We start from the raw sequence: 18142 nt of genomic DNA on the forward strand, positions 1-18142 counted from the left end.
GGGAGAGAGATGGCGGAGTTTTGAAATTTGTCATGAACTGCTATATTTATATATGATGATATCAAGGTAAATACATTGTTTGTTCTCTATTAATATCTTTCATTTGCTAACTACCCCTATCAGTAGTTAGTGCCTTCCATAGCTTCTCAAAGCATCGTCTCCATATTCGCTTTATGTTATGTAAGGAGAACACCAACAAAGGGTCCTTTAAATAAAATTCTTGTTTCGCAAACATCACTTCAGTCAGTCAGTCGACACTGTTTCTGAACGTTACATGCTGCAAACAATTAACGGTGAACGAGAAATAAAACTTATACACTGCTTGCCGATAGCTAAGGAACGTCTGACACTTGCTAAGGAACAAATGCCAATTGCTACGGAACAGCCGATAACTGCTACAGAACACTCGACTGAGACCTAGTACCAAGGAACGCAGGGTTGGGTTGTGATTCTGGACGGGGCCGTAATCAATTCCTGTTGGTTAGTTTATTTTTGAATCACGTATGCTTTATTTAGATACAACAAATAAAAGGTGACAATAAATTAGTAAGTTTTCCACGGCTGTAGGCCTTAATAACAAATTCAAACTATTTCTCGCTGAAGGCCCCAACAATGACAATTTAAAACTATTTCACGGCTGAAGGCCTGAATATCAATCTTAAGAACCAGTTAAACTACTTCAACCAGCAATTACAGTCATTAAAATATTCTTTCATATCATCAAATCGGATCAAACTAAGGGGAAGGGGGGGGGGGCGCAGACTTTGCTCCAAGGATCGACCTGGGAAAGTCCCTCAAAACTTCGCAAGCAATGAGACAGGCAGCCAAGAGTTACGTTCACATCACGAGATGGTAACTCGGACTAGTGGCAGTTTAAACACATGACCAATACAACTTTAAACATAGCTGTGTGCAGCAACCGTAAAAATATTTTTTTGTAGTAAAGACAGCCCACTGGTTGCAATGGATTTTATAGTCGAATTGACCATGATTTCGACTCCTAAACTAAGGGGCTTCATCAGAATTTGTATTACATATGTAAAAACTTAACTAGTCTGATGTCACGTGTTTCAGTATACACAAGCAGCCCTTAGCGGCAATCTTTAATTTTTAACTAGAAATGACAGTAAAACTTTTACGTAGGATGTTTTATTATGTGACGTGGCCTATTTGGTGTTAAAATTGTATGACGAGAGCTGTAATGCTCAACTTTTTACGTATGTAATATAAATTGTGATGAAGACTCCCTTAGTTTAGGAGTCGAAATCATGGTCAATTCAACCATAAAATCCATTGCAACCGGTCGGCTGTAAAAAACAGTAATCATTTGCTGAATCTACCTAACGTACGGTGACCAATGCAACGATGGAATAACACACGCAAGCCGGAACCGGCGGTCAGCACTACGTCTTCAGACTCTGGCTGTTTAGGGCATCCGGAAGCAGAAAGGAACCACTACTACCAGAGTAGGAAAAAAAAAAATCACCACCCGGCCCCCAAATTAAGGAAGCTGTCGAACTACACGCCTTACCGGACAGCAGCGGCAAGGCGAGGAAAAGTACAGTGCCGTAACATACACTAGGCTCCAGGGCAGGTAACGGGGACGTCAGCGGCCACTAGGGCAGGAAAAATACCACTAGTTGAACTTCACAAACAATAACATATAGAATGCAACAATTAATAATAAGAAGTGGAGGAAGGTTCGCCTTCCCCAAACGCTCCACTAGCTGCTCTTCGTCTCGGCGACACTACGAGCAGCAACACGCAAGGAAATGGTAGGATCTCACAATGGTGGAGGTTTCACTAGTTGAATTGAGGTCTTTTGTGGCGGTGTTCGTAGCGACAAGCAATTCGCTGTAGAAACGGCTTACAAAGTCACCGCCACACTTTTAATAGCGGGCCGACTGGTCCGCTGGAACAGTGAACAGAAAGATGAATACCCAAACACTCTGATTAAATAAAAGTCGGTACTTATCTTTATTAATGAAGATACAGTAACACAGTAGTGAACTCGGTGTCTACAGAAATCTGTCTAGTTCGAGTCGGAGCGGCTAGGTCAGCGTCGGCTGACGACAAACAACAACTCTGCCGCGATGAACACACAACTGACTAGCAAGTACACAATTCGGTGGCGAGTATACAACTGAGCGGCGAATACAGAACTGTCCTAGCGCTCGCGACTCCAGCGCTTAAGAAGCCCCAAGCCAGCGGTGGCGCGCGCAGACTTTCGGCGATTTTCTGTATCGCTGGCGCTGCTTATGCGGACGGCGTCCGGACTTTGATGCTGCCAACCTTTTGGCAGCGGGCTCGGTTGGCATTACTGGCTAGGATATAACACTCCTCCCCCCAAATCGCCGCACCGTCGTTGAATAATGACGTGGCGAGCGTCGATGGCGGGGGAGGGGTCTGGCCGCAGGCGTAGCAGAAGAGACTGGGGCGGAGACTTGTCGGTGGCAGTCCCCGGTCCGCACCCCAGCATTGGCCGCGCGGGGCCTCGGGAAACACCGACTGAAAACCGAGGTCAGGGTGCACGCCTGTGACCACGGGCGCAGCTTCTGGTACTGGACGCGACGGGGCGTCGGGACCCACGAAGAGAGGCAGCGTATCCTGACGCTGCGTCGACGGCTGCTGAGTGGGCGCCGGACAAGGCGCTGCGGTGTCAGACTCCTTGGGGGTGTCCAAGGAAAGCGGCTGCAGGACAGGCTGCACAGCCACCGCTTGGGAAGGCGGCCCGGCTGAGGGGTCGACGTCCATCAGCTCCGAAGGCGGTGGCGACTGAAGAGGGACCGCAGGCGCCGGAGCGACCACCTGGGGCGCTCCCGGAGGAAGCTGCGCGGAAGGCATCAACGGGACGGGCTGTCGGCGTGGTAGCGGCGACGGCTGCTGCTGCCCTGGGGGCGGCAGCGAAGTCGGAAGGCGCGGCTGGAACCCGCCGCGGACCAAATCTGTGGACAAAGAACGAGCGGCAGAATCCGGGCGGCCAGCGCGGCGCAACTGGTTCTGATGCCTCCTGTGCACCCCAGTAGCACCTTGAACAGTATAAAAACCGCGACTCTGGACACTTACCACGTACCACGTTCCCAACGACGGCGACCGTGATAAACTCTGAAAGAAACGGCGTCGTTGCGCTGAAAACGCGTGCGATGCTCAGAAGCGGCGGGTCGATCCGGGGGGTGCAACAACCGTAGTAGGGTGCGATGACGACGGCCGTGGAGAAGCTCCGCAGGCGAAGGGCCGTCGCGTGGCGTGGTCCGGTACGACGACAGGAACGTGATGAGGGCCTGCTGACGAGAGTGCGTAGCACGAAGGCGGTCCATATGATCCTTGAATGTGCGTACAAAACGTTCCGCTGCACCATTCGATTGAGGGTGGAACGGCGGAGTAAGAACATGGCGAATGCCATTGGCAGAACAAAAACTTTCAAAGTCAGCAGAGGTAAATTGTGGACCATTGTCAGACACTAAAACTTCTGGAAGACCCTCAATACAAAAAATTGAAGTCAACGCCTGTATAGTTTGTGCAGACGTTGTAGACTGCATGGGCACAACAAACGGAAAATTACTAAATGCATCTATCACGATGAGCCAACGAGAATTCCAATATGGACAGCGAAATCAATATGTACTCGCTGCCAGGGACCGGCAGGGCGTGCCCACTCAAAATAGCGTTGAGGCGGAGCAGCTTGGTGTTCGGCACACGTCGAACAATCTGTAGACATCTGCGTAATCTGCTTATCAATGCCGATCCATGTACAATGACGGCGGGCAAGCTGCTTGGTGCGGACCACTCCCCAATGACCTTGATGCAACAAGTCGAGGACCTTGGATTGGAGCACTTGGGGAACCACTACACGAAGCTGGTCGTTCTCGGTGCGTAACAGCAAAACTCCGTGCGAAACAGACGGCAGATGACGTCGCGGATAATAGCGACGAACCACAGGATCCGATATGTCCTTTGCCTTGGACGGCCAACCACGTTGAACAAAACGTAATAGTAAACTCAGATGAGGATCCGTAGCTGTCTCACGTGCCACCTGACGATAATCAATCGGAAAATCCCGGAGGGATTGATGCTCATCGGCGTCAATCTGATGGCAAGAGTCGTCAGAGGAATCGAAGACATCATCCGCAGCAATCGGCAATCTAGAAAGCGCGTCAGCGTTTGCATGCTGAGCTGTAGGGCGATACAGTATCTCATACTGGTATTGTGAGAACAAAAGAGCCCAACGTTGTAGTCTCTCAGCTGTCCGCTGAGGAACTGGTTTAGACGGATGAAACAGTGACGTCAGGGGCTTGTGATCTGTTACTAAATAGAATGGTCTACCATAGAGGCAGTGATGGAATTTTGTGACACCGAACACAATAGCCAACGCTTCCTTGTCCAATTGGCTATAATTACACTGAGCTTTGTTTAGCAATTTAGATGCGCTTCCTTGTCCAATTGGCTATAATTACACTGAGCTTTGTTTAGCAATTTAGATGCGAACGCAATAGGACGTTCGGTGTTACCGACTCGGTGAGACAACACAGCACCGAGGCCGAAAGAAGAGGCATCACAAGCTAACACCAGAGGCTTGTTAGGGTCGTAATGGACCAGACAACGATCATTCAATAAAGCCTCTTTAAGCTGCTGAAAGGCTGATTGGCAATCAGCTGACCACACAAACGGATCATTCTTACGGCGGAGACGATGCAACGGTGCAGCAATCTGTGATGCATTAGGTATAAACCTAATATAATATGTCAATTTGCCAAGAACTGCTTGCAATTCCTGCAGATTGCGAGGGGCGGGCAAATCACGAATAGCTGCTAAATGTGACTGGGAGGGATGAATGCCTTGAGCATTAATAACATGTCCCAGATACTCCAACTCCGTAAGGAAAAATGAACATTTATCGATGTTGCAACGTAGGCATGCCTGAGACAACACTTTAAACAAACACTCCAAATTACGGAAATGTTCAGCAGGCGTCCGACCGGACACAACAATATCGTCTAAATAGTTGCAACACGATGGCACATTAGCCAGAAGTTGTGACAAAAAACGCTGAAAAACAGCTGGAGCTGACGCACAACCAAAAGGCAAACGCAGAAAACGGAACAACCCCAACGACGTGTTTATGACAAAATACTGTTGTGATTGCTCGTCGAGAGGCAATTGCAAATATGCTTCACGGAGATCAATTTTGGAAAAGAAACGAGCTTCCCCTAACTTATCCATCAGCTCGTCCGGTCTAGGCAAAGGAAAAGAATCAATGACAGTCTGAGGATTAACTGTCGACTTAAAATCAGCACACAAACGTAACTTGCCAGACGGTTTCTTTATAATAACTAAGGGAGAAGCCCACTGGCTCGCTGAAACGGGTTGAATAACACCGTTGTTTTGCCAACGACGAAGTTCATCTTCTACAGGCGCCCGGAGGGCGTGAGGCACTGGACGAGCACGACAAAAATCGAGGCTGAGCATTATCTTTTAACGTAATATGAGCGGCAAAGTTCGCAGCACAACCTAGTTCGTCTTTAAATATGTCACTGTATCGTTTACACAAATCGGTTATGCTGTCTTGAGGAACAACAACAGAATTAATTTGCAACACATTGTCTTGGATAGACAGGCCAAACAAGTCAAAACAGTCTAATCCGAAAATGTTTACACTGTCTGTAGCGCGGAGCACTGTGAATGAAACTGTTTTTGTATTGCCACGGAATGTGGCTGGCACGCTACATACACCTAACACCGGAATTTGTTCGCCACTATACGTAGCCAAAGAATGTTTTGCCGCTGAAAGTTTAGGGCGGCCGATAGCCGCATACGTAGCACTATTTATGAGAGTCAGACGCACCAGTGTCTAATTGAAAATTGAAGGTCTTATCCTGGATGCGTAGTTTCACAAATAGTTTATTACACTGTCTCTGGATCGGTGCAGTGGAGGCGGAAGACACAAAATCAGCGCGTTTAGCGCGTGTTCGCTGCTTACGACAACTCGTGGGTTGGGCGGATGGAACAACAACTCCCGCTTCACTTGCAGTCTGTACATTACGTTTTACAGCGTTTGAATTACGCTTGGGTCGCATAGCAGAGGGCTGGGTGGGTGGCTTATTGCGAACAAGTTTACTACCCACACGAACCGTGGAAGAGTCTTTAAACGCGACCTTCTGGGCGGGCTGGCTTTGAAGAACATGAATATCCATGGGCTGGGCAGCACTAGAATTGTTCTTGCGTTTACGCAAACAAACAGTCTGGATGTGTCCTTTCCTTTGACAAAAGTGACAAACCGCGTTTCTTAACGGGCAACGTTCACGAGGATGTGCAAGAACACACCTAGGGCAAGACTTAACTCTATCATTTTGCACACGCGGCTGACGAATGTGTTTAACATGACGCGGCCGGCTAGTGTTTACAGTCTGACTCTGCCGGTGGGGCCGCGGGCGTGACATAACTTGCTTAGCACAGGCAATTTGAGAAATACATGGCTGATCTAACTCACACTCAGCATAGTCAAAAGTATCTTGGGCTTCAATGATGTTCATCACAGTCTCTAATGACGGGTCAGGCAACTTTAAGATAGCAGCACGAATACGAGAATCTGCAATGTTTTGAGTAATAGCGTCTCGTAACATGACATCACTGTAGGAAGCTCCACACACACAATTAAATCGGCACTGATGGGTGAGGCCCCGTAAATCTGTTAACCACTGTTTATTAGATTGATGTGGCAGTTTCTTTAATCTGAAGAACTTGAATCTGGCTGCTGCCACATGAACTCGCGACTCGAAATACTCAGCAAGCTTGTTAACAACAACGTCATACTCTAAAGCTTCTGGCTTGGATTCCGGGAACAACTTACAAAGTAGTCGATAGACTTCCACGCCTGCAGTGGAAATTAAATAAAGCTGCCGCTCAGTACCTGTGATTTTGTAGACTGTCATGTGCGCCTGCAACTGCGCGAAATATTCTCGCCATTCTTCTCTGGATGCTTCAAAAGCACGGAACGATGGTGCTGCCTGTGCTTGTTCCTTTTGTGTTGGAGGATTAGCCGCTCGTTTGGTGATCGCTTCCACCAGACTTTGTATTTGCTGACTCTGTAACAAGATCAACTGTTGTAATTCGGCAGACATAGTGAACACAAATTAAACCAGCCCCCAAAATTTTTTTCGCTATAATTAGTATAACCAGAAACAAGTCGAACCAGCCCTGCACACGAGTTCGGAAGTCCTCGTCGCCAGTTTTGTGGCAGTGTTCGTAGCGACAAGCAATTCGCTGTAGAAACGGCTTACGAAGTCACCGCCACACTTTTAATAGCGGGTCGACCGGTCCGCTGGAACAGTGAACAGAAAGATGAATACCCAAACACTCTGATTAAATAAAAGTCGGTACTTATCTTTATTAATGAAGATACAGTAACACAGTAGTGAACTCGGTGTCTACAGAAATCTGTCTAGTTCGAGTCGGAGCGGCTAGGTCAGCGTCGGCTGACGACAAACAACAACTCTGCCGCGATGAACACACAACTGACTAGCAAGTACACAATTCGGTGGCGAGTATACAACTGAGCGGCGAATACAGAACTGTCCCAGCGCTCGCGACTCCAGCGCTTAAGAAGCCCCAAGCCAGCGGTGGCGCGCGCAGACTTGCGGCGATTTTCTGTATCGCTGGCGCTGCTTATGCGGACGGCGTCCGGACTTTGATGCTGCCAACCTTTTGGCAGCGGGCTCGGTTGGCATTACTGGCTAGGATATAACAAGGTCCACTCAACTTAAACTTCCTGGGTCCGGTTGACAAAGAGGTTGTACACCTCGCGACTACAGCCCTTCCATCCGGCGGTGCATGCGTGCCGCCAATGTTCCTGGCGTGTTCTTGCGCTGCGAGGACCTGGCTGCTCGTCAGTCCCCAACCGAACTGCCGACTCACACGACACCGAAACACCACAACGTCGCCCCAAAGATAGTACTACCGTTACTGGATATCGATAACCGCCGCTACTACCACTAGTGGCCAGACAACGCTTGCAAACGGAGTGGCACCAATGAACACCAATTAAACGATGCCAACCTGGCAATGGCACCTACGCGAGCCGCATCACGGCTCACCGACCAATGATAGCAAAAGGCAATGTAGAGGGCGGTATATATTAACTGCAGCTAAGCCTGTATATGTAAGCTCATGTACTGTGGTGTGTGACGAAGATTATTGTGAAACCGATTGGAGCGACATTTCATGTGATATGGCCAGATGTCTTCAAGACATCATTTGAGTGCTTACAATCGTGGAAGAGTTGTTGGACAGCTCGACACCAGTCAAGGAGTCAGTACTGCGGCCTCAGTAATAGGTGTGTCCAAAAGTGTCATCTCGTGATTAAAAAAGGGCGCTGAATTTGTAAATGCTATGTGAAAGCATTCTGGTGGTCGTAGACAGACCATCACACGGCAAGAGTATAGATATGCAGCCGTAGTGGCAAAAAGAAACAGACATCTCACTCCCACGCAGATGGCTGCAGACCTTGGAACCGCTACCGGTACGTGTGTCACTGCTAGAACCATTTGGTGGCGATTACATCGGACTGGTTCGTATACTCGGAAGCCTGTTAAATGCATCCCATTTGGGTCACGCCGTCTTTGAGAAAGAGTTCGTTGGCGCTGGCAGCATGTCGGTTGGGGGCCAGCAAAAGTGATCCAGAGTGATGTTCTCCGACGAAGCCCCGCTTCACTGTGGGAAGTGATTCCGGCCACCAGTTAGTGAGGGAAGAGAGGGGAACACGTCAGACGCCACAGAATGTTCATAAATGTTATTAGTATGGCCTAGGCGTTACGGTGTGGGTAGCCATTAGGCACTATGGACGAACACAGATGCAAAAGGTATTGCAGGGAGATTATTCCCTATCATATCCGTCTGTTTAGGGGTGCGGTTGGTTTATGGACGACAATCACCGCCCACACAGGACCGATAATGTGTCAGGCAAACTGGAAAGTTCAGGTATTGGACGTGTGGGAAGGCCCAAGTCCTCCCTGGACCTGAATCCTGTAAAGATAGACTGAGATGCTCTTTCTTGGCAGACATGATTCTTAAACAGCGTCGCCTCCCTGACCCGTGCTAAGCTCTGTAAGTGAAAGTTTAGACTTATTATACAGCCCAGACGTTTTGTTTATTATTGAGAGGTAGAGCGGTAGTTACAAAGTTTTAAGTAGCACTTCGAAAAATCAAGCACGACCATGACTTGGTTATAATGTTAGACCACGTCTACACATTCAGCCTTAATTGCGACACTTTCTCCACCACAGTGGATCACGGAGACTTTGGATTTTCACAAAACATTCCAACTCCAGAATCACTTCGTCGTCCTTCCAGAAATACTTGCCACACAATGGTTTCTGTTTCTGGAGGAACCATGGCAGTTGCAAAATAACACTGAGTATCAGATAATCTGATGGCAGTTGAGCCATCTTTTTCGACGGTGATGAATCCTCGTTTTTCCTGTGCTCCCTTTGCTTCTTTGTCATAGTGACTCACAGAGCATTCTGTTCTGGGGATTAAGCGGCTAAAGCGTTCATTTGGACTGGCCTGACACAAGTGCAACATTTGCGCCTCTACCTCGGTGCTGAAGGCTTTCTGAAGCAGCGCCGGAACCGAGCAGGCAGCGACGTTTGTCATGTTCAAAATATTGGCCAATGTTTTAACAACTGGTCGATGAAATGTGCACACTTTTCCCACTTTCACCTAGACTGTGATACGGCGGCGTGCCCAGTTCTTCACGGAGAAGTTGTCTACCACATCGTTCTTCGTCATTTCTGATTTGTTTGACCAGACTGGAGGCGTCCTTACCATGTGACCCACTGTGTCATATTACGGCGCACTGCTGCTGCGCACTTTCAACTCAGCATGGATGGTTGTAGCTTGAAAACGAATTTATTTATTTACTTATGTCAAAAGCATGAAACTTCAACCCACAAGGTACATACATATACAGTATCGCTCAAAAGTATTTTGTAGAGATAACAAATTCGTAAAACAAATTCCTTAGGAGAAAATTTAAATGAAAGAAATGAATTACCAAATCGTTATAATGTGTATTTCATTCTCTTACACATATTACACAATTATAATCTTTGCATTAATAATAAAATACAAGAGAACAAACTGCCTAGGCTCAAAAGTATTATGTTAGAACTGAACAGAAGAAGTCTTGATCCATGATGTCCTTGGCTTAATACGTGGTTGTACAGTATATTGCGTGTATTGCTGCAGTACACCTGGATGGCGTTGAATCCAAGAGTTTGGTCAATCACACCTGCGGTATCTTCTTCCATTGCTCACACCATTCTTTGTAGAAGTCCTCCTTGCTGGTGCAGTTTTACTGACGAGCACGTCCATCCACCTCGTCTCAAAGATGTTCTACGTGGTTTAAGTCTAGACTTCGGCTTGGGCACTCGAATACCTTTATTTTGTGCTGCTTCGGAACGGTCTCCGCATGGCCAGAAGTGTGTTAGGATTGTTATAATGCTGGAATGACCAATTATAAGGCATACTTCATCTTCCTTGAGGTACACAGTGTGTTCATATTTCACCATACATCAGACTAGTCACAACCCCATGAATTTTGACGAGAGGACCTATAACATTTCATGAGGAACAGCCCCACACCATGGCACTTCTACCTCGTGCTTCATCGTGGGTACTCGGGGCTTTCTTTCGTTCCTCTTGTTTTCTGCCGCCGAACGTACTGTGTCCCCTCTGGGCATAAGAGATTAAACTTGCTTTCTTCACTGCATAGAATTTTTGACCAGTCTTCAGTGGGCCATGACAGGTACTTCTTAGCAGACCGTACACTGGCCCTCCTACTTTTCGCACTTACCATAAATTTTCGAGAAGGTCGCCTGCCGTCCCGATCTATAACTGCTAAGAGATGTTTAACTGTTGAAACATGGATCTGCACCCCGTATTTTACCTATAGATCACCACGTATTTCCTAGACTGATTTTTTGTGATTAACCATCGGTTGACCTCGGATGATCCTGTTACCTTTTTGAGTGGTTTTATGGGCCGACCACTTCGTGCACTGTCGTCTGTCATCCCCTTTGTTTTCTGAAGACTGTCTTGAGATGCCAAACACCTTCGCAACGAAGGAATGCATTTGCCACTGACTCAGTCCTGTTAAGACAACTTGTCTCAAATCTACTGAATATTCTTCACCTTTAGACATCGCTGTAAGTAAATAAAACTATTACAGTTATATTTCCCTTAAGCAGTTAGGTTTGTCGCAGTCTTCCAATTCTGCAAAATACTAATGAATCCTCGGAAAACCTGTTTTTGGTTAAAGTCCATGCTTACTTGCACTCAGCAGTCAATACATGCAATCCTAGCGAAGTCAAGTAGTCTTTCATCTAAACAACCCGTTTGTTTTCATTCAGGGTATAGATAAATTCGTCTACCAACCTTCCATTTGAACTACAAAATACCTTTGATCCAGATTGTACATAGATAACAGCACTCGTAAAGTAACTGATAACGTAGAATCTTGCAGGAAATAATGCATATTGTTCTTGTGTATCGAACTTCAACGTCACCATCACTTATAAACTACGGCATTTTGGAATTTGAAGAATACATTAAAGGGATGTTGAAACAAAAGAAATTAAGACAAAGATGACAACCTTATCGACTTTAGCTCCTATTTCGCAATCACTACAACTTCAGAACTTGCAGATGCCAAGTCGTCAATGATACATTCTGCACGACACAGTCCACATTGGTGTAAGTGCTCCGTAGTTTGTTGAACACCACGATCACAAAGGGTTGATGATGTGGGACAACCCTATTTCTGCTGATTGTTCTTTTGACGTTGCGACCCCTTTTGTGATTCTGCTCAGAGTGTAGGTGACACATTTAAACAATGTTCCTAATTGCTGAAGACTGAGACGTTTATGCAATGCTGTCGGCTTTCGACGAGCAAGCAATCTGTGAAGCTTGTTTTTATTAGTCTGTACAACTCAATTACTAAATAGTAAGGTGACACTTTTTTTTATTTTACGCCTCTAGTTCCGTAGGACCAAACTGAGGAGAAATCTCTGAGGTCATAGAACGAGTCAGAACACGAAATGAACATAGATAAAATAAAATGTAGACGAATCCTATGCAGATAACAAGCTGCGAATAAATATTACCGTAGTCAGCAATGTAGCACAGGAATTAGCTTAATTTTTCCGGAAACGTCTCGACAGAATGGAAGTAGTGATCCATAAGAAAACTCTTTAGTTTAGACATGAATGTGGGAGGGTTACTGCCAAGATTTGTTAATTCCTCTGGTACTGAAAATGGATGAAACAAAATACTGCATGCGTTTCTGCAGAAGAGTCAAGTAAGTGCGACCGAAATGCAAGTGGATTTCTGCCTAGTATTAACAGAGTGAATGCAGATAATTCTTGGGGATAAGCTCATATTTTTATCAACAAACGACATTACAAAAAATAAATAGTGAGAAGTATCTAACAGAACTACCAGACTCCTGAACAGGGATCGACAAGAGATTCGCGAACTTACACCACATATTTACCGGACTGCCCGTTTCTGACCCAAAAATACCCTTTGTAAATGGGACGAGTTACTCCAGAATACGAGGGTGGTCCAGAAAGTAAGTTCAGATCGGTCGCTAAATGGAAACCACTGTGAAAATCAGAAACATTCTATTTGCAAGAGCTAGCTACACTTTCCAGATACCTCTTTACATAGTCGCCGCTCGGACTAAGACATTTGTCGGAGTGTTGTACCAAATTTCCAACACCACTGTCATAGTAGGCAGCCGCCTGTGCTTTCCCAATAATTCTCTACGCTGGTCTATAGCGCGCAGTCTGCGCCCAAGTGTTGTCTTCGTATCCAGCGTTTCATGTGAACAGAGATGATACTCAGGAGGAGGCATTTAGCGCTGTGTTGTGGGTGATCGAACTCTTACCATAGTAAAGGCTGCAGGAGCCTCTTCGCTGCCCCTGCAGAGTGCGACCGAGAATTGCCATGAAGAAGAAAGTGCGTGGTAGTTGTGTTAGGTGGGCTGCATTCATTAAGGCGAAGCCTCTCAGCTAGCCCTCCTACTTGGTGGGAGACATCGTTGTTCTAGGCACCTTTTCTCGTTCACGGTGTGCTCACAACTGAAAAGAGAGTCTTGATGCAATCGACGGTCATACTAGAGACACTACCCATCACATCTGTGCAAAGCTTCATTGGGTTTTCACTGTGGTGTCCATTTCGCGACCGATCGGGACTTATTTTCTGGACAACCCTCGTATAACGTTGTAAGTCAGTAGCGAATGAAAATAAGCAAAGCAGACTAGGACATACAGACATTGGCTGAGAGTGTAAATTGATTTAAATCAATGGGAAAAGTTGAAAATTTGTTCCACACCGGGCTTCAGATCAGAGTCTTCTGCTTACTAGCAGATGCGCTGAGCAATGCACCATCCGGACACAGTGGTCATCACAGTTGCACAGACTACCCTAGCTCACCTCCACTCAGACCCAAATTCTCTACTTATCCAGACACTACTGATGTAGAGCCCCTTGCCCTTTATCCTCATTACTCTCAGCATTTCGCCGGTTCCCGTAGCAGTTCCACGTGTCATACACACACACACACACACACACACACACACACACACTTAGGTGACAAAACTCAGGGACAGCGTTATGCACATATACAGATGGTCGTCCAATTGAACCGATCATGGTCCGTAAAATATTATATTCCGCTACATGGAGACCATTTGCAGCCATTCGTTGACCCCATGTTCCCCTACAACGATGGAATTTTTATGAATGACAATGCGCCATTTCACCTGTCTACAGCAGTACGAGGATGGTATAAAGAACATTCTGGACGATTCGAGCGAATAATTTGGCCACCCAGAACGCCCGACATGAATCCCATCGAACTTTTACGTGACATAATCGAGGGGTCAGTTCGTGCACAACATCCTGCACTGGCAACATTTTCGCAACTATGGACGGCTATAGAGGTACCATGGCTCAGTATTTCTGCAATGGACTTCCAGCGGCTTGTTGAGTCCATGCCATATCGAGTTGCTATACCACGCTGGGCAAAATGAGGTCCGACACGATATTAGAAGCTACCCCTTGACTCTTGCTTCCTCGGTGTATTACTCGTTAGATACACATACTTCCTATCCTGCTTGTTCTTATTCTAATTTTCTGCAGTTATACACTACTGGCCATTAAAATTGCTACACCATGAAGATGGCGTGTTACACGCGAAATTTAACAGACAGGAAGAGGATGCTATAATATGCAAATGATTAGCTTTTCAGAGCATTCACACAAGGTTGGCGCCGGCGGCGACACCTACAACGTGCTGACATGAGGAAAGATTCCAACAGATTTATCATACACAAACAGCAGTTGCCTGGTAAAACGTTGTTGTGATGCCTCGTGCAAGGAGTAGAAATGCGTACCATCACGTTTCCGACTTTGATAATGGTCGGATTGTGGCCTACCGCGATTTCGGTTTATCGTATCGCGACATTGCTGCTCGTGTTGGTCGAGATCCAATCACTGGGCGCAGAATATGGAATCGGTGGGTTCAGGAGCGTAATACGGAACGCCGTGCTGGATCCCAACGGCCTCGTATCACTAGCAGTCGAGATGACAGGCATTTCATCCGCATGGCTGAAACGGATCGTGCAGCCACGTCTCGATCCCTGAGTCAACAGATAGGGACGTTTGCAAGACAACAACCATCTGCACGAACAGTTCGACGACGTTTGCACCAGCATGGACTATCAGCTCGGAGACCATGGCTGCGGTTACCCTTGACGCTGCATCACAGCATGCGATGCTGTACTCGACGACGAACCTGGGTGCACGAATGGCAAAACGTCACTTTTTCGGATGATTCCACGTTCTGTTTACAGCTGCAGCATCATGATGGTTGCATCCGTGTTTGGCAACATAGCTGTGAACGCACATTGGAAGCGTGTATTCGTCATCGCCATACTGGCGTATCACCCGGCGTGATGGTATGGGGTGCCATTGGTTACACGTCTCGGTCACCTCTTGCTCGCTTTGACGGCACTTTGAATAGTGAATGTTACATTTCAGATGTGTTACGACCCGTGACTCTACGCTTCATTCGATCCCTGCGAAACCGTACATTTCAGCAGGATAATGCACGACCGCATGTTGCACGGGCCTTCCTGGATACAGAAAATGTTCGACTGCTGCCCTGGCCAGCACATCCTCCAGATCTCTCACCAACTGAAAACGTCTGGTCAATGGTGGCCGAGCAACTGGCTCGTCACAATACGCCAGTCACTACTCTTGACGAACTGTGGTATAGTGTTAAAGCTGCATGGGCAGCTTTACCTGTACACGCCATCCAATCTCTGTTTGACTCAATGCCCAGGCGTAGCAAGACCGTTATTACGGCCAGAGGTGGTTGTTCTGGGCACTGATTTCTCAGGATCTATGTACCCAAATTGCGTGAAAATGTAATCACATGTCAGTTCTAGTATAATATATTTGTCCAATGAATACCCGTTTATGGCCTGCATATCTTCTTGGTGTAGCAACTTTAGTGGCCAGTAGTGTAACAGATAAAGGTGAATACATAACTGTCACTGGTCAACGTGAGGCCTAGCGTTGTTTGGGAGAATCGTGGTGTGGTACTAACATATTACACTTGTAAGGAGTAGACTGTCAAAAGATGTTTTTGCCTCACTGTAGAGTATCAGCTTGTTCGGAATGGGACATAGTCATACAAGCTACTTTCTTGGGCACTCAAATTATGCCTCATGTCCCCCTCCCCTCCCCTTCCGTGTTGTCCTGACATGGGTCCCAGTGATATCTTCCTCTGATTAAGAAATTATTGCAAGGCAGTTACTTCCTGAATGACAACGAGGTTGTTCTTCAAGATGAATCGCTTGATGAAAGACTTCTATATTCAAGGACTCCGTCAAGTCATCCATTCTTGGGAGAAATGTGTTGTTGAACGGTGACACTTAAAGCTTTATCACTACACTTGTATGTGACATTTACCACTATCACCTAATTGCTCGGTATGAAGGACGTTCAATAAGGAATGCAACACATTTCTTCTGATGGTAGGTTGGTTTTATTCAAGATTCCAATACACCATATTACCCTAAAACATTTTCCAACATAATCTCCGTTCAATGCGATAGCCTTACGCCACCTTGCCACCTTACTGGGAGGGCTTCTATCCCCATGTGGCACTAGTCTAGTGGTCGAGATCGGAACAAACGTCTTGGTGCATCGATAACCTCCTCATCGTGCATGTACTGCTTCCCACAGAGTGCATCAGTCATTTGGCCCGACAGATGGAAGTCGGATGGTGTGACATCCGGACTGTAGGCTGGATGAAAAACAACAGATCAATGAAGTTTTGTGAGCTCCAGACAGGTATGTAGACTTTTTTTCAGCCCTTGCATTGTCATGCAGAACGAGATCAAACTGAGAACAGCAGAATACAAAGTTGATCGTTGAACTGTGTGGGAGGACATCAAACACCGTAACCCCTTCAGGGGCCCTATTCTGTATCTTTCCGCCATTTTGCCGATCGGTTCGGTACGCGAGCGCACCGAACGGTCTTGGTTTCGAAGTAGATCCCCAACATTGTTCTGTAAGCATTTCGGAAGTGATGCCGAATGGTCCTAAGGAATCAAAACACTGTCGTCAGTTCTCCTCGCGCCAACCAATTAAAAGAAATCTGCCTCAGATCCGTGCATGCGCACTGCAGCATCACAGGGGCACGAACCCGAAGCGGCTAACAGCTGACACAGGTACGCTATTTTCCACAGTGCCGAAAAGAGCGATTAGAGTACGTAATATTGTTTAAATTTCGCTGATCATGTGTTTCCATGAATGTATGACAACGATAAAATATTGACTGTGTTCTGGAAACTGTCATGAATGTCACATTATGTTATTTTACTCTTATTCACATCGACATCTTGTTTTGGATTTCACGTTTCGTAAAATGAGTTAGGAATGGAGTGTAGTACACATTGTACAAATACATTTATAGAAATACCCAAAAAAATCGCCATTTTTTTCTGTTTTGCGTCAGTCCGTAGTTGCTTCAAAATTCTTGGAAGTACGTTCCGTCTATGCAACCAATTGAAGGCAGTTTGTTTATTGGCATAAGCATAACGCGTATGACAATAAACAGACTGCTTTCAATTAATTGCATAGACGGAACACATCTCCACGAACCAGAAAAATTGTTTAAGAGAGTCAAAGAATAAGAACATGCATAGAATGTGGTTGTAATTAGCACCTAGAGATCCAAATGATGAAGTACCCCACTTCTCTATATGATAAATCAACGATTTAGATCATAAAAACAAATATTTAAAAAAACTCCTTTTTGAGAGCGTGTGGGAAGTGCAGCTACAAACGTTCGTTGTAGTTTATAACATGCATCTGATGAACCAAAATGTTTCACATATGGTGGTATAGTCTAAAGATACTGTGGCGGAAATCTTTCATCTCTGTCTACTGTTGTTAAGGATTCGATCGCAGATAAATACTTGTGACAAGCTGAAGTATAAAGACGATTGCTGCTAGTTTCGTTCGCGGTAATTTAAGTTGTGCTTTTAGATTCCTGTCTGACCACACACTCGGAAATTGCTAATCATTCAGAAAGAAATGAATTATTTGTGACACTTAAACATATGGAAGTCACGAAATCGAAGATACTCATTACTGAGAATGTGCGTTCTTACGTGTAAATAACAACGAATATATCAGAAAAATGCTTAACTCTGACGATTAACGAAGTCTCAAAATGTGTTACAAACACGGAGAGGAAAGAAAAATCTGATATCCAGCGGTATGCGAACCAGTAACCTTTGACACGGCCCTCTACGCGACTACAACTCGCTAGTCTGAAGCGCTTTATTCCCCATAATCCCAGTCGAGAGAGAGGCAGAATGACTTCGTTGCCGAACGACGTACGCTGTAAATGCATGAAATTTTGGAAGGTTTCCTCTATGAAGCTTCACAAAATTCCTTTGCATTGTTACTTAAATGTTTTAAGATGCATGTTAAAAACTACAACGACTTCTGTAGCTGCACACGCCACAAGCTCTCGAAAGGCGTTTCCTTAAATTTTGTTTTTATG

At 46.0% G+C, this 18142-nt stretch overlaps 1 protein-coding gene across 1 annotated transcript in view; it reads right to left on the bottom strand.

Annotated features, from left to right (window-relative positions):
- Positions 1-247: 247 nt before the first annotated feature.
- Positions 248-18142, bottom strand: part of LOC126456609 (proline-rich protein 2-like) — a 115832-nt gene continuing 97937 nt past the window's right edge. The window contains exons 3-4 of the mRNA XM_050092353.1: positions 2563-2945; positions 248-277 (exon numbers count right to left, since the gene is read on the bottom strand). Of these exons, the coding sequence (XP_049948310.1) occupies positions 248-277; positions 2563-2945 (413 nt within the window). The remainder of the gene's footprint in view (positions 278-2562; positions 2946-18142) is intronic.

This window comes from Schistocerca serialis, chromosome 2 (assembly GCF_023864345.2).
Source record: "Schistocerca serialis cubense isolate TAMUIC-IGC-003099 chromosome 2, iqSchSeri2.2, whole genome shotgun sequence".
In the NCBI taxonomy this organism is placed as follows: Eukaryota; Metazoa; Arthropoda; class Insecta; order Orthoptera; family Acrididae; genus Schistocerca; species Schistocerca serialis.